The sequence below is a fragment of the Eptatretus burgeri genome, chromosome 6 (genome assembly GCF_056783735.1).
Source record: "Eptatretus burgeri isolate ZD-2024b chromosome 6, Ebu_testis_v1, whole genome shotgun sequence".
Taxonomy (NCBI): domain Eukaryota; kingdom Metazoa; phylum Chordata; class Myxini; order Myxiniformes; family Myxinidae; genus Eptatretus; species Eptatretus burgeri.
In genome coordinates, this window is record NC_140966.1 from 100,223,615 (window position 1) to 100,243,182 (window position 19,568).

The window sequence follows — 19,568 nt, forward strand, 5'->3', positions numbered from 1 at the left end:
GTGAAAAGCGACTCGTGCCACCTTCCTCGTCCCGTTTGCGGTAGAGCGATTAGAACCGCCATCTTTGGGTTATAAAAATAAACCGCCTCCATCGTTTCGGCTCGTTCTACGTTGGCAGGACTGTTCAAGTCCCGTGGACGTCACAATATGAATGAGGAAAGTGAAAAAAACTTTATCGTTAAGAAATAATTCTGGCCTGTTCCAAGTCAAGGCATTGTTGAGCAGGCCAAACAAAAAATCACTTTGACTCTTGTGAGCTGACAGAGGGCGAACCAAGTTGTTTTTTTTGTGATGAGCACCCCCAAAATTATCTTCAAAAGGGATGTTTAAATGAACCCAAACACCCAATTTTCATTAATGTACCACCTTGGAGTTCCCTTCATATGCATGCAATGTTTGGGGCAACCAGGTGTCATGGTTTTGGAGTTATGAAGGAGATGGATGAACGGACTGATGGACGGACACACTGACATTTATAATTATAGATGAGCAAAAATGCAAAGAAAAATTGAGTCACGACAAAATGGTAAGAAGCATGTTATAACCAGTAATGAATGATTTTAGTGCATGGAATTGTTCTGTAAATTAATTTCATTGTATATAACTGATATATTACTATTTTCAAAACAAATTAAGCAAGAGTGCAAAATTAAGCAAGCAAACACCTCATTATTGTCACACTCGAGTTTCAAGGAGAAGGAGTTTCAGGCAGAACTGCAAAGAGATATTTTTTTTAGAGCAGGAGACTTTATTTCAAGGATTTTATGCACAAATTTGCTGTGATGATGATTATTTTGTGGTTTGGTCCTGAAACCTGTGTGGCAGTGTTATGTTTATACGTTTCTTACAATATCTCTTCCAATTTGAAGCACACAATATTGTATTTGCATGATGTCTGGTCTTCGGATGGTGCAAGTATTCAATTGATTCTTATCTTGGGGGTCAAAATGAGCTTGATAGCCCCTTCTCGTGCTTCTTTGTTATATGAGCTAGAAAAGGGCGTGCACTTGTGACATGATCCCGATCATGGATTGATCAGTCCACGAGAAGAGAAATATGGTGTTTCATGAGAATCTCCCATTATTGGGGTCTCTTGGAAAACACATTCTAAATAGTCTGCAATATCTGGAGTGCAATAACTCCCCTCAGATACCACCTTCCAGAGACTGCTCTGTCTCACTCTTCCCTCAAGGACTTCAAGCAAGCAGCACACTGTCACCGGTTTTCCTCAATTCTGAAACCTCATCTTTTTACCCCCATTAACCTTTCCTAAATTAAGCATCTTTCTTGCTCATTTCAGTATTTACTTCCCTCCTCCCTCTCCTCTTTTCCTGTTTGTTGATTCTCTTGATATTTGTCCCACTGTCGGTCTTCCACTACCCCACTCCTGTAATTTTTTTTTTCTTTGTTTGCACACCAATTCAATTTTTCATTTCAACTTAATTTATTGAGATAATCAACATTTCTTTACACACCATGTTCCATTTTCATAACTTGAGATAATTAATTTGATTGTAAAAGACTGATAGTATTCAGCAAAATCATAAAGCACCAAGAACAATTCAGATTGAAAAAGCGCACTGTTTAAAAAAAAGACCCAAAAGCTAAAGTTGAAGCCCAAATTACATTTTCAGAAATGACTTTTTATATTGTTAACAAAATAAGGAGTTGTTCATATTTTTGGTAAAAAACAACTTAAGGAAAAGAAGAATGCAGAGCACTATTGTTGAAATTTCGCTTGATTCAACAGAACTGACAATTATTCATCTTCGTCACCTGTAAAATACAGAAAAAAATGTTTCAATAAAACGTTTTACTTCAACAAAGCAGAAAAAAGGCTAATCACAAACGACATCGATTTTATTTTCCTTTTCATGTTTCACTTTTTGCTGTAGTTTCATGATATTGTAATCTGTTGTCATGTGGACCATCGCCACCAGATTATGTGAAAACACAATCTCAGCAGTTCCCAACTAAACCATAGCCAGTGCTCTGAAGATTAACGAAAGCCATCACTTTGAGACACCAACTGATGGTGAGCGGTGAATATTTGTCTGTGCCTAAGCAGTCTAAGCACATTGGTTATAAATCAGGATTACTGCAAATTAAACCCTCCAGGGATATCAATTAAATCTAAATGGCAATGTGGAACAAACGATGGGATCACGAGGAATACACTGTCTCTTTGATAAATAAATAAAATATTGTCAAATGAGACGGACCGTTGATACGGACTGACTGAGCAGGAGGTCGATAAAGGTCTCTGCCGATTCCAAAACGGTGCTTAAATTTATACGTTGAGTATTACAATCATTATTCCACAAGAATCACCCAAATGAAAGCTGAACCTGGCGGTGAAACGCATGAGAGGCAAAAGGAAAAACTTTTCTGATAACTATAAATGGTTTATGAAAATTAATGAAACATGGGGTCGAGACAATTCATGGATTGATCTGGCACATGAGGCCAGACAAATAAGGAAGGTAAAACACGAAAAACCCAACTTGTACACAAGAAGGAATAAATAAATACACCATGGCACCAACTACCAGATTCTCAGAATGAAGAGCAAAGTGGCAAGTGAGGACTACCTTTTTGTCTGTGGAAACACAGGCTGTGGTGAATCAGTTGAAAGGGGGTAAAGCTCCCGAGATCTGTGGCATCCATGCTGAACTTCTCAAAGCTGGAAGAAATGCTGTACTCACGTCATCGCATGCAGTTCTGTACACTGTCTGGAACACGTGCATATTCCCAACTGACTGGAAGAGGAACCTTGTTGTCCCTCTATGGAAAGGGAAGGGTGATCCCTAGGACTGCAACAGCCACCAAGGGGTGAGGCTGCTCTCAGTGCCGAGTAAGGTGCTTCCTCGGAAAATTATTAATAGGGTTCACTACCATCTTCAGCGTCCAAAGCAGCCAGGCTTTACACCAAAGAGGTCAACGATTGACTGTATGCTTGCTCTTTGTGACCTTACCAAACGCAGACGAGAGTTTTGGCAGGAGCTGCATGCACCCTCTGTTGATCTCCACAAAACATTTGATTCAGTGAATGAAGATGCCTTCTGGAGGATTCTCAGTCTTTGTGAGGTGCCAGCAAATCTGATCAATTTGATTTCTGAACTATACTCTGGTACTGAAAGTGTCGTGAGGTGTGGTGTTTCCATCTCTGACTTATTTCCAGTTCTTACTGGAGTTTGTCGGAGGTATACACTGGCCCCCACACTTTTCAGGGCTTGTTTGGACTGGATTCTAGGGAGGATGTCAGAGAGATGAAGTTGTGGTGCATCGTTTGGGACAATCAAGATCTCTGACCTTGATTTTGCTGATGATTCAGTCATCTTTGCAGAGATGCTGAATATCCTTATAGGGGCCCTCGAGGCACTGACTGACCTGTTGGAGCTACTGGGATTATGGGTTTCCTGGCTCAAAACTAAGGTCCAGCTTTCAATGACATCTTGGATGCTGATATCGTATCTGTACCTGTTTGTGGTGAGGATGTTGAGGTCATGGAGAGATTCATTTACTTTGGCAGTGATATTCATGTCTCAGCATGTTGTGAGCCAGAGGTCAATAGATGTCTGGGTCAAGCCTGGGAAGTCATGGATTCACTGGATGATGGGGTGTGGCACTGTTGGTACCTATACAGGGGGATGAAAGTCCAAATCTTTAAGGCCTTGGTGCTTCGAGTCTTGCTCTCCAGATGTGAGACTACAACTCTGACCAGTGATCTGAGATGAACACTTAATTCCTTTGGTACCAGTTCTCTTCGGAGAATCCTTGGCTATCGCTGGTCAGACTGTGTCCAACGAGCAGTTGCTGAGAGAGACTCAGTTGAGATTTTTTACCTTATAGTCCCTCAGCATCAGCTGTGGCTGTATGGACATGTTTCCTTTTCCAGACACGGATCCTCCTTTCCATATTCTCTCAGCGAGGGAGCCTCATGAATGGAGGAGACAAACGGGCCAAACACTTGCCTTGTGATTGTATCAGGTTCATCGGCATCTCAAGTAGATGGGGATGGGCTCGGCATCTGTCTGGGAGATGGCTAAATGGAGGCCGCTGGAGTAATGGCAGAAAGTGGCCGCAGTGATGCGCTGCTCCGGCGCATGCTCCCATACCTGACCGGACCTGACCTTACCTGAGGGGTTGTGACTGGCACGATCTGATTGTGGTGTGCATGTTGCCAGCAGGATGATGGGGCATGTCACAAGGAATGGCAATGAGAAGTTGAGATGCCAGCGTGATGGCATCCTCGATCCTGGCACTGTGCGTTCTTCTTCTTTGGTGATGAGACAGAGACAGAGACAGACAGGTGCAACTTCTTCAAGTACCAAGGCTGAACTGCATGCTTAAGCACATTCACTGCCTTTGCAAACTCTGGGACCATCTTCAAGAGAGGAAAGTCCCGTCATGAGCTGCCTTTGTGCATTGCCATCTTCCTGGCCATACCACTTGGTGGGATGGCTCTGAATAAAAGTGCTCTGCCCACACGCAGAGCTCTATAGCATACCATGCCACAATGGCTTGCCGTGTGCTGGCCAAAGAGCCCGTGATGTTTTTCTTCAAATCTGCTTTCTGTGTACCTTGCCGGGCATCACAAGTCTTTGTCTTGCCTCGCCTATTAAAGGAGTTTGTACTTGGTGCAATGTAAAGCTATTCTGCTCTCCAATGGATGCTCATTGCCTCCTTAGTGCACGTTTTCAAGGCAAATTATCTCTGACAAATAACCTCATTCAAGGGGAAATCTAACCTACTTGATCACATGGTCCATGCTATTCCAAAGAAAATCGAGATCTACCCCATCCCCTTCCACATAACAATGCAGACATAGAACAGAGTGCATCGAATCCCTCACAAAAGAAAGCACAACAATAAATAAACGGCAATACTTATTACATGCACAGATAAACAAACCTCCAGAAATATGTCGCCAGAGACACACAATTGTCATGCACTCCACCCAGGTCAGTAACAGAGGAAATAATTGGGCAAAGAACTCGAAGCTGTTGTATAACTTGTATGTGCTGGCATAGTCGGTGAGTCCACACATCAGTTTAAAGAGTCACAGCGAGGCTGCAAGGAGTGGAACTCAGAGTTGACCCATCAGCAAGAGCCTTTTCACAGTCCAATAGCTGTATCGCCGGTTTAACAGGAGAGAGCAAAGGGCAAGTCCATGCTTTTATTGCCAGAATCCTCATCTCCACCAACTGATATCACTCAAAAAAAAAATCACTGTTTCACTCCAGAACCAGCCATTCTCTGCTTCCTCCCCCACCCCACACCCAACACGAACCAATCTCTGGCCACAGTGGGTCTCTCTCCACATCAGGCACACCTGACCAATTACCGACCCCAGGCTTACTCCAATCAGGGACAAGGAACAGTCCAAAGCCCTCCACAACAAGCAGCCCCACCAAAATATCCTCAAAGCTGAGTTTCAAAAATACATGATCACCTGTCAACATGTATTTCCAAATGACATTTTGTTTATTCTTCCTCTGGCCCCAGAATAACCTGAGTTAACTTCAACATTCCTATTCAACTCGGAAAAATCATCATTTCATCATTTTGATTTCAGTCATTCAGCTTGAGTTTCCAGAACTCAGCACATTGCAGTTTCAACATGATGTTATTTCACATTCATTATTTATTTATCAACATACATCCTCCAACTTTCCAAAAACTTTCACATGTACAGACTTCATAAATATATGTGGAAAAATTATGGGCCCAGAGCGGCACCTGTAGATGTGGAAGAATTGCGTTGCTCAGCTGGTGGGTTGCCCAGATAGCTCAGACGGCAGAGCACTGGTGCGGTTTTCCTGAGGACCTAGGGTCAATTCCCAGTCTCGGACTGTAATTTTTCCACAAATATTTATGCTGTTCTATCCCGTTCATTTCTAAGTGCATGCAAACTTGGACTGAATGATATAATTCAGGCTTGTATAAAGTATTCCAGAGTGTGCAACTATCATGTTGTGGCAGATTTCATTGAAAAACCCCAAAAACAAATGTATATCTCACTGTTCGTGTTCTCACTAATGAAGTCCCCAGCGTAGTTGATCACGTGCTTGAAAGTAGACAGCATCAGGACGTCCATGTTGGTCGTTGTCTCCACGTGAGTGGAATAATTTACCACAGGGAAGACACAGTTCAGAGGGATTCCGAGTTTCTGTGATGCTTCATTCATCTGATAAAAACAAGATTTTGTTTGTGTATTTATGTCATGTAATGCTTTGATAAAAGAATAACAAAATTGTTCATTTACCATCAATCAAAAATGTTGTATAAGTTTTGGAAATCCATTTCTTCATTTGGTTTAAGTTATGGCACATTAATAACGTCCTTACGAAAACCTCTTTGTGGTATTCTGGACAAGTGAATACACTGAATTTTCCAATCTTCATCACCAAGTAGATCAAACACGGCCCAGAAGAATGGAAGCCATAACCACGTTCCTTTATTCATACATACGCACACCCCATCTCCGCTGATGACATCAGTTTCCTTCACATTCTACGAAACAACACTCTACAAACTTTAATCATTTATATTTCCTTAAACAAGGAATGTAATGATAAGGAAAACAAAATGGTGATGGAATAGCACCTTGGAAAATGATTAATTCATACTAAAATACACAATTTGGTATCGTGGGTGAATCCACAATTTGTGTGACTGTTTTTTTAGACAATACATTCGGTCGTTACTTCTGCAATGTCAACCAAACTTAACATAAGGCCAAAGGGTCACATGGTGGAAGTTGTCGTGACTTAGTTTCATCCCTCTCCCTCCCCAAGGGGCTTTTCCACCTTGAGCAACATCCATGTTGGGGTGTATATCCCTATTAAGTTTGCTCATCGTGGCATTTGTCCAAGGCTGCTTCTTCAAACAAAAATAACAACACAAATGACAAGAGCATAATATTAATGTTATTATGAAACAATATTAATACTAATAATATCCCCTCTCCCCAAGGGGTTTTTCTTCCTTGGACAAATTCAGTGTTAACGTGTATTAATAGCTTATTGTGTTGTTTTGTGTGGCAAGCCTACCACAGAGGTTCTATTATAAACCTGGAGGCACAATTCACCATGTATCTCTATTTGTGAGTGAAGCCAATTTGAAGTGCTCTGGCGGCCATCTTAGCTTGATGATGCTTGTGATGCGGTTGATTCAAGTTTCATTCCTGAAATATTTCCTTTGTCAATTGTACTGCCATTATGTACAATTTTCCTCGGAAAAAAAACACACAATGCGTCAGTGTGCAGCATTCGCTTGCACGAACACCTCTGGCAAGGGCTCAAAACTATCCTTCCATCGGTATGTCTGAAAAAAAAGTCAACGATGATGAATCCATTGATGATGATGATTATGATGATGACAATAATGAGGATGATTGTTTGTTGTTGCATGTTCTGATTGTGTGTGTCGTGATGGATCTCACTCCTCAATTCATGATCAATTTATGATATTGTGCATTATTTCCCTCGAGCTGAGATTAACTCACCGACGAAATGTCTCAGTTTGAATACCTACATACGATTCATCTTCAGGGATATCATGAAACCAATCCCTCCATTTGGCTGGCAAAGCGCATTGGCAGATGCTTGGGGAGAGGTTGGGGGTTAGAGAAGTCATAGCATCTCTTCTGGGAGTGCTAATGCTTTCACAAACCATAAGCAGAACTTGGCTTTGGAATAAGGACAGCTTCCTGAAAATGCATGCATTGTCTTTGTGGGTGGAGGGCAAGAGGATCACAACGAAATTGCAAAGGAGGGACCAAGGGCACAGTCATCAGTTTCGGAGGGGATGAGCTGCCAAATGCGGCTTCCTTCCATAACGTCACAAAAAGGCAGTTCCAGAGAAAAATCAAGATATGATGGTGGCATGATGCTATGACTTGGAACTTCACTCATCAACAGACACTGACCATGACGAAACAGTCATACCAAGTTTTGAAAGGCGTTTGGTGTTGACAGAGTCATGCATCGGACACATCGTTGGGTACGTTGTGTGCATGGTTAAAAGGTCATTGAAGTGTGGCGAAAGTCTCTCAGCTCTTATCATGGAACCGAGTGATGTACATCATTCAACACCAGCCCCTTGCCTCAGAGCAGCGAAAAACAGAGGTGGAGGAGTCACACCATCTGTCTGTGTCATTCGAGTCTGTGAAGCCAGTGAACGATGAAACAATGACTGGTGGTGATGGATGGGAGAATGCCATGTGATTCAGGCATCAAGTCAGCCACAGAAGAGGTAGAGCGATGAATATCATGTGGAGGAATGAGAGGTGCTGTTGTATGCATACACAAACTCTGGTAGGTACTCAAGCCACTTTTGTTTCTTGTTGGGAGGCAGAGTATGCAGTCGATCATGAAGAGTGCGTTTTAACCACTGGCGCTGTCCATTACCGTTTGAATGATTGGTGGTGTTGCGGTTCTTGGTAACACCATACACCTTACAAAGCTCTTGAATGATCTTGCTCTTTAAATTTTACTCTTCATCACTGGGTATCCTGCTTTTGAGAGCGAAACAAATGAACCAATCTCACACGAGAACATGTGTTGCAGTTAATGTCGTTTGGTTGCGGGTGGGAATTGCTTGCGTACACTTGGTGAAACATCAGTAAGTACAAGAAGGTGTTCAGTCCCATTGCTGCTGGGGTCTAAGATGGTGATGTCCATAACAAACATCTTTAATGGCCTAGCCGTTGTCAGAGATATCATGGAGGGGTGAAGTCGCTTCCCGACTTTGGAAGAAGTGCAGCATTCACAGTTCTGACAATAGTTGGCAATATCAAGAGCCATTCCTCGACAGTAGCAACACTTCCTTGCATGAGCAGTTGTCTTTTCTGATGCCTGATGACCCGCTTGGTCGTGGATTGCTTCCACTTGAACACTTTAACCTCGAGGCTGTTGAGAAGACTCAGTTGTTTTATCTGTCTCTCATCATTCTAGATGAGTCAATATAGGATGCCATCTTCCTCTTATCTTTTTCCAACATCTGAACAGTGGTGTGTCTGCTTGGACTCTCTCATGAGGTATCGTCAAATTGGGGGATATTTGGTCCTCCAATAAAAGTAGTCTACTGATGTCTTTGTCAGCAAGTTCCTGTCTGAAGTCTTCCTTTGCAATCGATGGCAAAGGAGAAATCATTATTGGGTCTATCCTTGTGCATCTCATGTGGATTTCATTCATCAAGACCTCTGTGATACTTTGACGAATCCTTGTGCAGACTTCAGGGCGCATTGTAGATGCTGTCACTTGTTTGAGGTTCAGGCCGACGATCAGTTTTATCTTCTGTTATCCGGCAGAGTTATGTTCTCCACTGTGTAGTCTTCCGGCTGAGAGCATCGGCATATCTATTGCTTTTACCCAGCCTGGACCCTTATTTTGAACTTAAACTGAGATAGTTCTGCTGCCCATCTTGATTCTGTCGCTCCAAGCTTAGCCACTGTCTGTGGGTAACTGAGAGAGTTATTGCCTGAAAATACCTAAACCTTTGCACCAATCAGTACGTCTCTGCATTTTGGGACATTGCCCATCTCAATTCGAATTTCATGCTTGAGTAATTCTTCATATTCCGTTCATGAGGCTTGAGACTCCTGCGGGTGTAAGCAATGACCATCTTCCTCTTTCCTTTTGCCTGCACCAGTACAGCTCCAAGGCTGTGAAAAATGGCGTTCATCTCCAGTGTGAAAGGGAGGTTGAAGTGCGGGTAACCGAGGATGGAGGGCGAAATTAACTTTGTTTAAGGGTGCGAAAGGAGTCTTGAAATGTTTCGGTCCAACATTCCTTGAGTTTCTGTGACATGGAATGCTTACTGCACTTCCTCCCATCTGCTTTGCCCTTTTCTGGCTTCTGTAGTCGGCTGTGTCAAGGTGAGGCCACTTGGCATAATCCTGCACAAATATTATGTAATAACCAGCCAGACGAAGGAGCCCACGAAGGTCCGTTTCTGTCTGGGGTTGGGGCCATTCCTGTATGGCACAGATCTTCCCCCCATCTGCACTTGTACCTTTGTTGGTCACTACATGCCCAAGGTAACGTATCTTGGTCTGCAAAAGCTGGCACTTTCAGATTGAGATTTGACAATCGGGCTGGAACATTGTCCAGTCTCCCCAGTGTTTCTTTGAATGTTGCACCAAAGACGAGGACGTCATCAAAGTAAAAGTAAATGAGAAGAGACTGGAATATGAGATCACTGAATGCCTTGTCCATGACCTACATGGAGGTAGCTGGAGAATTTCTGAGTCTGAATAGCATCCTGGTGTATTTGTGGAGTTCTCCAGTTCCTGTACGAAATGCCATTTCCTCAATATCCTCTTCCGCAACCTGTAGTTGATTAAAACCATGGTCTACATCGAGATTGCAAAAGTATCTTGCATCCTTCAGGACTTGCAAGGCCTATTCAACCCTTGGTAGAGGAAAGGACATCCTTACTTGTTTTTGCATTGAGTGGACAATAATCCACACAATTTCATAATTTTCCATGTTTCTTCCTCACAAGAACAATGGGTGAAGCATATGGACTTGACTCCTGAATAATACCTCGATCGAGGGTCTTTTTCAGATACTCCCTCACTTTGTTCCAGTGATGCTGTGGTATCCTACAGGACGGAATTTTCATAGGTTGGTCATCCAATATCACTATTATGTGACTCACAAGATCATAATATCCAATATTATCTTCATCTTTGCTGAATGATACTTTGAAAGGGTACAGAGAAGTTGCTGTTTCTGTGTCTCTTCCAGTTCACCAATATTCAACCTGCAGACAAGTTGCAAGACATCATCTTCATTTGGTCCATTTTCAACAATGGTGGCAGATTTATGGATGCCGATTCGGGGTTCTCGGTTGGATGTCGGCATCTTGATCACGAAAACTGGCAACCTGCATTGGTGCCCCACCAGTCCCAACAATGGTGACTCTAGCTCCTCCCAGCAATACACATGGGAGACATGATGCTCTAACAGGGCATAGTGTTGACCGACTGACGGAGGTTGACATGACCCCTCCATGACGGTGATTGGGCGAGCAGGTAATGAATGCGTTGGTGCCCTGATTCTCACATGGTGTGGAGGTCGAGAACAGTTTGGTATATCTTCATAGGATGAAGTGAGCATGAAAGTCCATGGCCCACCATTACCAATCGGTTGACCTTTTCCATGGAATTGTCACCACACATGTCCTCCATTGATTCCTGGTCGATTCTAATACACCAGGCACTCTCAAACTTCCTTGCTTCCATGGGGGTATTTGTTGGGGCCCAAACTACTAGGAATCCAAGAATGTGGAAAGTATGATTAAGGACAGGGATGGAGATCTCCACGTACCCTTGGTAAGGAATTTCTGATCCGTGTGATGCAGAGATTTGGATGACTGAAGACACATTTACCAGCTCACAATCTTCAGCTTAATACTCCTTGAATAGTTAACTTGGAATCGTTGACAGTTCTGCTCCTGTGTCAACAAAGCATACAGCATCTACTTCAAGAAATATCATGTCAATCTGTGGACAATCTCTTTTGCTTTCCTTAAAACTTAGCCTTCTCCTGAAATAGCCTCTTCCACCACCTGACTCTTGGTGAAAGGCATAATGAGTATGACTCCTTGGAAGAAAAGGGGAAGACAGTAGTGCTGAATGGGGCGACTGTTCCTGCTGTCTGCACGGTATGTCGTAGTTGTGGAAAGTCTCATTTGAAGTGTCCAGTACCATTGCAAATCCAGCAATTCCTTGTGTTATCTCTTGGGTGTGACTGGCCTGGGGGCTTGGTTTGGAGCTGACACAGCAAACACTGGATCTGTGCTTGCTGTGCAGCAATCTGTTCCACTTCTTTCTTCAGGATAATGCTCATGTCTCCGTTTGCATCAGCGGTCACCTCCCTGATGCCTGCCTCTCTCCCAGGCTTGGAGATCTTCTCCTTGTAGTCGATGGGCTGGATATGCTGTCCGTGCCCCCCTTCCCCCCCCCCCCACATCACGATAGGATAGGTATTTTGTTGTTAATTAGGATGTCCTGGTGGAGATAAAAGATGTAAACAGGAAAATATAGGGATAACGAACACAAACTTTAGACCCAGTATTGATATGTTCCCCAATGATGCTTTCGCGTGCTTTTCACGTCCTGAAATTTAGGGGTTATTCTGGTTGATCTGCATGCTACCACTTCCACTTGAATGCACCAATCAACGAATGTTTAATATCATATGAAGGGTGATTGGATTGGCTCTCCAATAATTAATGTATCAATTATGCATTTATGAAAATATTTTCTTCTGCAGTGTATTTTAATCATAAATGACATCAGTCGTTTGATGGAAATCTTAATTTTATCCACTCACCTGTAAATAACACTCCAAATCCATTTTGCCATTTATGGTATTTGCATTTCCTATTATATCCTTTTAATGCATGCATGTCACCATATCTCGGAGAGATTTGCATTTCCAAACGTATAAAGTTGCGAGAATTGAGAGAATCCAAGATGGATGCCATAAAATAGTGAAAAACTATTGATTCTCATATTTCCGTCAGTTAATAACACATGAATTTGAATAAATGACATTTTACATGTCTTCAGACTCAAGGAATCCATTTCCACTATCAGGTGTGGGAACACCAATAAAAAGCAACCACAACAAAGCAAAATGTCAGCCCCAGGTATAAAATAAATGGCTGCGATAGCACCAGAAATGAAATATGTTCATTTAGGATGTCCTGGATGCATGCATTCGAAAGATGTAATGGGAAAAACAAATACCATAAATGGCAAAATGGATTTGGAGTGTTATTATTTGTCGGTGAGGGGATAAAATTGAGATTTCCGTCAAACGACCGATGACATTTATGATTAAAATACACTGAATAAGTAAATATTTATCAGAACTACATCATTGATACATCATTATAGAGCCAATCCAATCACCTTTCTTTTGATATGAAACATTCTTTGATTGGTGCATTGAAATGGAAATGGCAGCCTGTGAATCAACATACCCCCTAAATTTCAAGATGTGAAAAGCGTGCGAAAGCATTACAAGGGTACCAATCAGTCCTGCGTCTAAAGTATATGTTCATCCATATATTTCCCCTGTTTACACCTTTTATCCCCACCAGAACATCCTAGTGAATAAAACAATACCTATCCCACACTGTCGTGGGTGGGGAGGGGGGAGGGTGCATGCAGGGTCAGCATATCCATTCCATGGACTATTGCCCGTAACGTTGAGGAGATGATCACATGCATCAAAGAAGGAGAGTTAAGGCTTGTCACAGGATAAGACTTCTCAGCTCCATCTGGGTGTTCTCATCCCACTCTGTCTCAGCCAGACGACTTTTCAGTTGACTTTCTCTGGTTGGTTTAACAAGGTATTGAGCAGGATGATCCAGTCAAAAAGGTTAACAAGCTCTGGTGAGACCAACACAATGTCCTCTCCTTCAGATTGTTTGTTTCCAAAGAATTTCTGCTGTGGTTGTGTTCGACTACTACTCTCACCAAACACCCTTGTCAGGCCTTCACAAATCAGACGTGGCCTCTTCTGGACTTCTTGACCCGTTTCAAGTATTTATTTATGGTTTCTAGGCCTTCCCCAAATATTTGCAGCTTTCTTCCAATGGATAGGTCGAGCATCCGGGGTGGGATACTTCTCCCTTACTCTGTTGAGGTAGGGGAGGACACCGTGGATGCCTCTTCCTCATTTGGGGCGAACCGATCATGGCCCACTTCGTTGATGAGATATTCATCCTCCTCCTTTGCAGCCTGTGTTTCTCTGCCATTACATGAGCAGCTTCGCCCTCCTTCTTTGTGATGGCTAGCTTCAGCCCCTCAATCATTCGCTCCATCTTGGCCAACCACCCTTCCATTTCCTCGGTAAGGTCTCAGCAGCAAATGCCTCACCTGGTTCTCATTCGCCAACCCTGTCTGTGAACAAGTCTGGTGTGTACTGGCACCAGAGGTTTTATTGTCATGGCATGTAATTATCTTCCATCTATATGTTACTAAATCTCTCATCTTGTATATATGTATGTTCCCAAAATACATCCAAAACAGTAAATGATAGCGCTAAAAGTTTCGGCCCACCTTACTTACCATTTGCCTGCGGTGTGCAGTTACACGTTTCATTCAAATCGGGCAACAAAAAAAAAAAATCAATTCCCGTTTCAGTCAAGTGCTCTTCCGGAGAATTTGATCAATGCAAACAATCTCCGTGGTATAGTTTGCTGGAGCTATGTTTTTTTGTTTTCTTCAAATGATTTATTTAAAAATCGCAAACATTTTGAATCGACAAAGAACAATTTATTTTTCAGCAGAAAACAAACATTGCCATTTTGATCAAATACTTCCGTGTTCATTAATAAATAAAATTGTGTTTAGAAGATTATGCACAATAATTTCTTTGACTTTCTTTTCTCCGTCATTTTTTTCACATTGACATGCAATATCAAGTTTAGTTCAAATCGGGCAACGAAAAAAAATTATTAAAAAATCAATTCCGGAATCAGTCAAGTACTCTTCGGGAGAATTTGATCAATGCAAACAACCTCAGCGGTATATTTCTCTGGAGCTATCTTTTTTTTTTTTTTGAAATGATTTTTTAGTCAACCAGTCATAACGGGAACCCAACGGGTTCACGGGTCACCTCGTATATTACTAAAACTCTCATCTTGTATGTGTGTGTATATATATATATACATACATGTATATATATATATATATATGTATATATATATATATATATATATATATATATATATATATATATATATATATATGTATATATATATTGTTGTGGTTACCAGATTCGCAAACCACCATTCAGGTCCCTTAGGTGAGGTATCTCGGTAAGTGCATGTGTAGTTAGGCCCAAACCCGTTGTCTAGTGGGAATACATGTCATTTATACGTGCTGCGACTCTTCAGGATAGCCGTTTTTCTTTTACTATCTTTATTTTGGACCAATCGCCACCATCACAACCACAACAACAACCACCAACCACAACGCCGCTTCACCACAACCGCCATGACCTTTACCGTCACAACTCGCCACCATCGCATCACCGTCATCTCGCGCCACTCATGGGCACCGATGCTGGACTCGTGTAGGGCGCACGTTGAACAGCGTGTACAAAATCACGGATTTTCTGCTTCAAAAAACGGATCCAAAACGACACACGCCCACTTTTTGCCGTCCAATCGGTGAGCGAGGGGCGAATTGGCCCCGCCCCCAGGGCGATCGATATATGCAAATTTGTGGATCAAAAAGCCTTCACGCCCACTTTTTCTCGGGCCAATGGGGAGCGAGTTGAAAGGTCAAAGGGAGGGGGTCAAAGGCGAAGTTACGGGGGGATAAAAGGACGGTGTTCGTCAGTCAAAGGAGTAGTAAAGGTCGGAACGAGGCGAAGGAGTCGGAACAGAGAGTCAAGACTTCGCGGGCGGTGGAGCTGCTCGTCGTGTGCGTTGAAGTCGGAACGGAGGGGACGAGCTGTGGAGAGGCGGCGAGGGCGGACGAGGGGTGCTCGCGTCGTGCAGGGAGCTGCACCCCTGGGAGGCCGGCAGCGCGACCTGGCCGAGGTGGAGACGCTCGTCGCGCACATAATAAAGATCCTCTATACCCCGAGCATCAGCAACCCCCTCCTGTTTCCCCCCGCGCTGAGATAGTGCGACCAAGGGGGCCCCGTTCCCACCCCCTGCCAGGCACTGTCCACGAGGCCCGCGGGTTGCGGGGCCATCGCCGCTCCGCGTCTCATCACCAGACGGGTAGGCCCGACCCGGTCTCGGCCCCAGGCCTACCTCATTCTTGGGGGATTTCTTTTCCTTGGTTTTGGGTATGTGTTGTCGGCGCCGTCTGTGAAGTAGAATTGTATAAGTGTTGCCGTGTGCTCGGTAGTCGGTATTAGCTCTGCACTGTGTTTTCACTTTTATGTTTGCTTTTTGTGTAAATGGAATTGTGTTTTCTTTTTTTTGTGTGCATTTGGTGGAATTGTTTTTGTGTGCTTCCCGTGTGCCGAGAATAAATGTGCTTTATTGTTGAACTGTTCTCCCGCTTCGCTTCGTCTTTTTCCTCCATTGAATCCCCATCTTGCTTCACGTAAAGGGTTGGTAGTGGGCTGAATACGCCCGATAATTAATCGAACCGTCGAGGTCGACGATAACACCGCTCGGTTATTCTGATAGTACGGAACGGGTCGCTTAAGTGGCCCGTGTCCGAAGTCGACCTGCGGCGAGGTGCGATCGCCCGGTCTACCCTCCGCGTGGGTACTTAGGTAGTTCGAATTTGGCGAGCAACCCTATCCCACGCGGGGGCTGATTGGCTCGATCGCGGTGAGACCGAAAGGTCCACCCGTGACTGGTTCCCGGCGTTAGTCCGAGAGGGTCACGACTGGATTGTCCGTCCGGTGGGTGACGTGCCGCGATTCGAGTTACGTGGCCGTCAGCACGCCGGCGGGCGCGAAAACCGCAACACTGGTGTCAGGAGTGGGATGCAAATTCATCGCCCTCCTCGCGGCACTGGTATTGGAGAGCGGGACAACAGGCTCTCCTGTCTCCAGCGAAATTCACGGGAATCGGTCCAGGGGTGAGAGAAGCGACCCCCGATTCCCTCCAAATTACGAGCGAGCAAGTTAACCCTTCACGAGAAGCAAGATGGCGTCTCAAGGCGAGCGGGAGCCGGGGGTATTAGAAATGGATGTAGAATGTGTAGGATCCATGGTCCAGGATGGAATCCCCGAGCAGGAAATGTTGATTGTGCAGGAACACGGACTCGCCCAACTGAACCCAGGACCCGAGGTGGGTGCGGCAGCGGCCGCGGTGTATGACACCTCCCCCCCTCTCCACCAAGACCCTTCCCCAACCCCTGCCGAAACGGCTCACTTGAGTGCATCCGACATGGCCCAGCTATTCACCATGCTGGCACAAATGAATGCGGCAATGACAAATGAAATGAAAAACGAAATGAAAGGCATGAACAAACAAATGATCGAAAAGATGGAGGCGAATATGAAAAACGAAATGAAAGGCATGAACGAACAAATGAACGAAAAGATGGATACAAATACAAATGAAGTGAAAACGACGATGGATACAAATACAAATGAAGTGAAAACGACGATGGATGCGAATACACAGCAAATGAAGGAAGAAATGAAAAAGCTGCGGGGTGAGACGCAGAACATGGGCCGAAGCCTGCAGGCGGGCATGAAGGCCGTGACCGGGGAGATAAAAATGGCGACTCCACGTGTGGGAGCAAACGAGCTGGGTGGGGTGCAACGGCTGACAGGCCCGCGGTGGAGGCGGGTGAAAAAATAATTCGTGGAACGTGTTGGGCGAGGGTCGTGACGATGACCGAAAGGGAAAAATTAAATGGGGAGACCAAAACGTGTGAGACGAGACACGAGGTGACGACAACAGAAATAATAGTTGAGACAAGGGAGGTAAAGGGTGAAGAGTTGGCAGAGACACGGGAGATGGGAACGATAGAGGGAAGACTACACGATGAAGACGGGGTAAGTGACGCGCACGCACACACGGAGGTAGTGGAGGACAATGGGGGTGAGCTCGCGGAGCGTGTAGGGACCCGGTGCGAGCAGCGGGATGGCCTCCTCCAGGAACGAGGGGAGGGAGTATGCCCCCTTGAGGCGAGTCACGACCAGGTGAGTTCGGTCGTGCTTTGCGAGGTTGAGGGGACGAGTGCTGTGGACAGGTGCACGGAGAGCTTGGGGGGTATGGAGGCCCCGGAGACCCTTGTGGGGACACAAATCCCCAGTGTGGTTGTCCCTGTGTGTGTGGTGCAAGGTGTGAGTGCGTCCCCGTGTGTGGAAGCGACCCCGTGTGTGAGTGGTGTGGTGGCGATGGTGCCGGAGTACATGCTTCCCAGCACGCCGTGTGTGAGTGAGGCACGGAGTGTGAGTGAGGCACCGCGGGTTAGTTCCCCCGCGTGTGTGGATGAGGCACCGTGTATGAGTGTCGCCGTGTGTGTGAGTGAAGCACCGCGGATGAGTGCCCCCGCGTGTGTGAGTGAGGTACGGTGTATGAGTGAGGCACCGTGTGTGAGTGTCGCCGTGTGTGTGAGTGAGGCACCGCGGGTGTGTGCCCCCGCGTGTATGAGTGAGGCACGGTGTGTGGATGAGGCACAGCGGTTGAGTTCCCCCGCGTGTGTGAGTAGTATGGTTTGTGTGAGTAGTGAGGCACGCGTGAGTGAACGGCCGTGTGCAAGGGAGACCGTGTGTGTGAGAGAGCGGTATGTGAGGGAGATGTCGGTTGGCATGCGGGAGCACGCAGCCGCGTCTCCCCGTGTGAATGTGATGGAGTGGACTGTGTGCGTCGTGACACGCAGGTATGCGTGTGTGGAATGGCGACGGAGACGGCGACAGAGGAGAGAAAGCCGAGTAGCGGCTGTAGTTGTTTCGAGGACCGTGCCGGGTTCACCCAGCAGTGAGCACGCGGTTCGTGCTGTGCAACGCACGAGACCGCCACGTGCTCGCTTGCGAGAGTGAAGTCCCGGTCCGGAAACGCACGCGGTGGATTTGCCGATCCCGCGGACGGACAAAGTTTAGGCAGGTAAATGGATTTGGACCGGACGGGTTCTCCACGCGATCGTGTGTGTTCAGCTCCAACGGGCAAAGCACATGTGTTCGCGTGGGAAACCCCTCGAGACGTGGGGCTTGTGTTTTTTTTGCGCACGGTGACGTCATGGCTGCACGTGTGGTTGGAATCCGGCAGGAGGGGTATCTCTGCCGGATGGTCCCGTCCAAGGAGGGACGAGGAACACGTGCAGCTGCATGACGTCACGGCCAGGCGCAAAGTGCGCGAGCTCTGAGTTGCCGCGCAGGTGCTGCGCATGAAAAAAAAAGGGCAAGCCTCACTTTCGGGTGTACAGGATTCCTGGGCAAGGGGTGAAAGACCCCCTTACCTGGGCACAGGATGAAAACTAGTTAGGGGGAAGGGTTAGCTTAGTTAGACCGACTTCATGGGGCAGGGGTAAGTCCTCATGGAGTCCGTGGAATGGATTAGTTAGAGGGATTGTAGCCAGATTTAGGTGGGGAAATAAAATGATTTATTTGGAGACAGTGACAGACTTGTGGATGTGTAGAGGGGGTGTAGTTTAGCGACGTCGTGTTAAAAGGAACGTGCTACTTGTGTAAGGGATGACGTGGGAGCACGAGTTAGTTAGGGGATGCAGATAGAAGGATGGCAGAGTTCAGCAGTGGTGTGTGTGTTGAAGAGTTGTTGGTGAGTGAATTGGAAGCATGTGCTTGGTGAGTGAGTGAGGCCAGCAGGTCTGTGTGAATGGAGTGAATGGGGAATGCATGGTGCGATGAGTGATTGGGGGGAGGAGTGACTCCCGCCCAAGGGACCCCGGGGTCAGTATAAAGTGAGTTAGCTGGGTTAGTCAAATTGAAAAATGGAGGTCGTTTTGTTGTTGGTGGGAATGTAGGCTCGAGACCCATTTGGAGGGGTGCAGGAGCCCTGTTGACGGGCTTGGGAGCGTGGCTGCGAAAGGTGAGTATCGCTGAGTGGGTACCCCGGGCACCAGGCTAGTCGGCCGCGGTAGGCCATGGGCCCAT

General features: G+C 45.5%; 1 protein-coding gene across 2 annotated transcripts in view; it reads right to left on the bottom strand.

Annotated features, from left to right (window-relative positions):
• Positions 1-276: 276 nt before the first annotated feature.
• LOC147025455 (interferon-induced protein 44-like) overlaps positions 277-19,568 on the bottom strand; it is a 132,224-nt gene continuing 112,932 nt past the window's right edge. For both annotated transcript variants that reach the window (XM_085886448.1, XM_085886450.1), the window contains 2 exons: positions 6,025-6,190; positions 277-1,776 (listed from right to left, as the gene is read on the bottom strand). In XM_085886448.1, the coding sequence (XP_085742574.1) occupies positions 1,760-1,776; positions 6,025-6,190 (183 nt within the window). In that variant the 3' untranslated portion in view covers positions 277-1,759. The remainder of the gene's footprint in view (positions 1,777-6,024; positions 6,191-19,568) is intronic.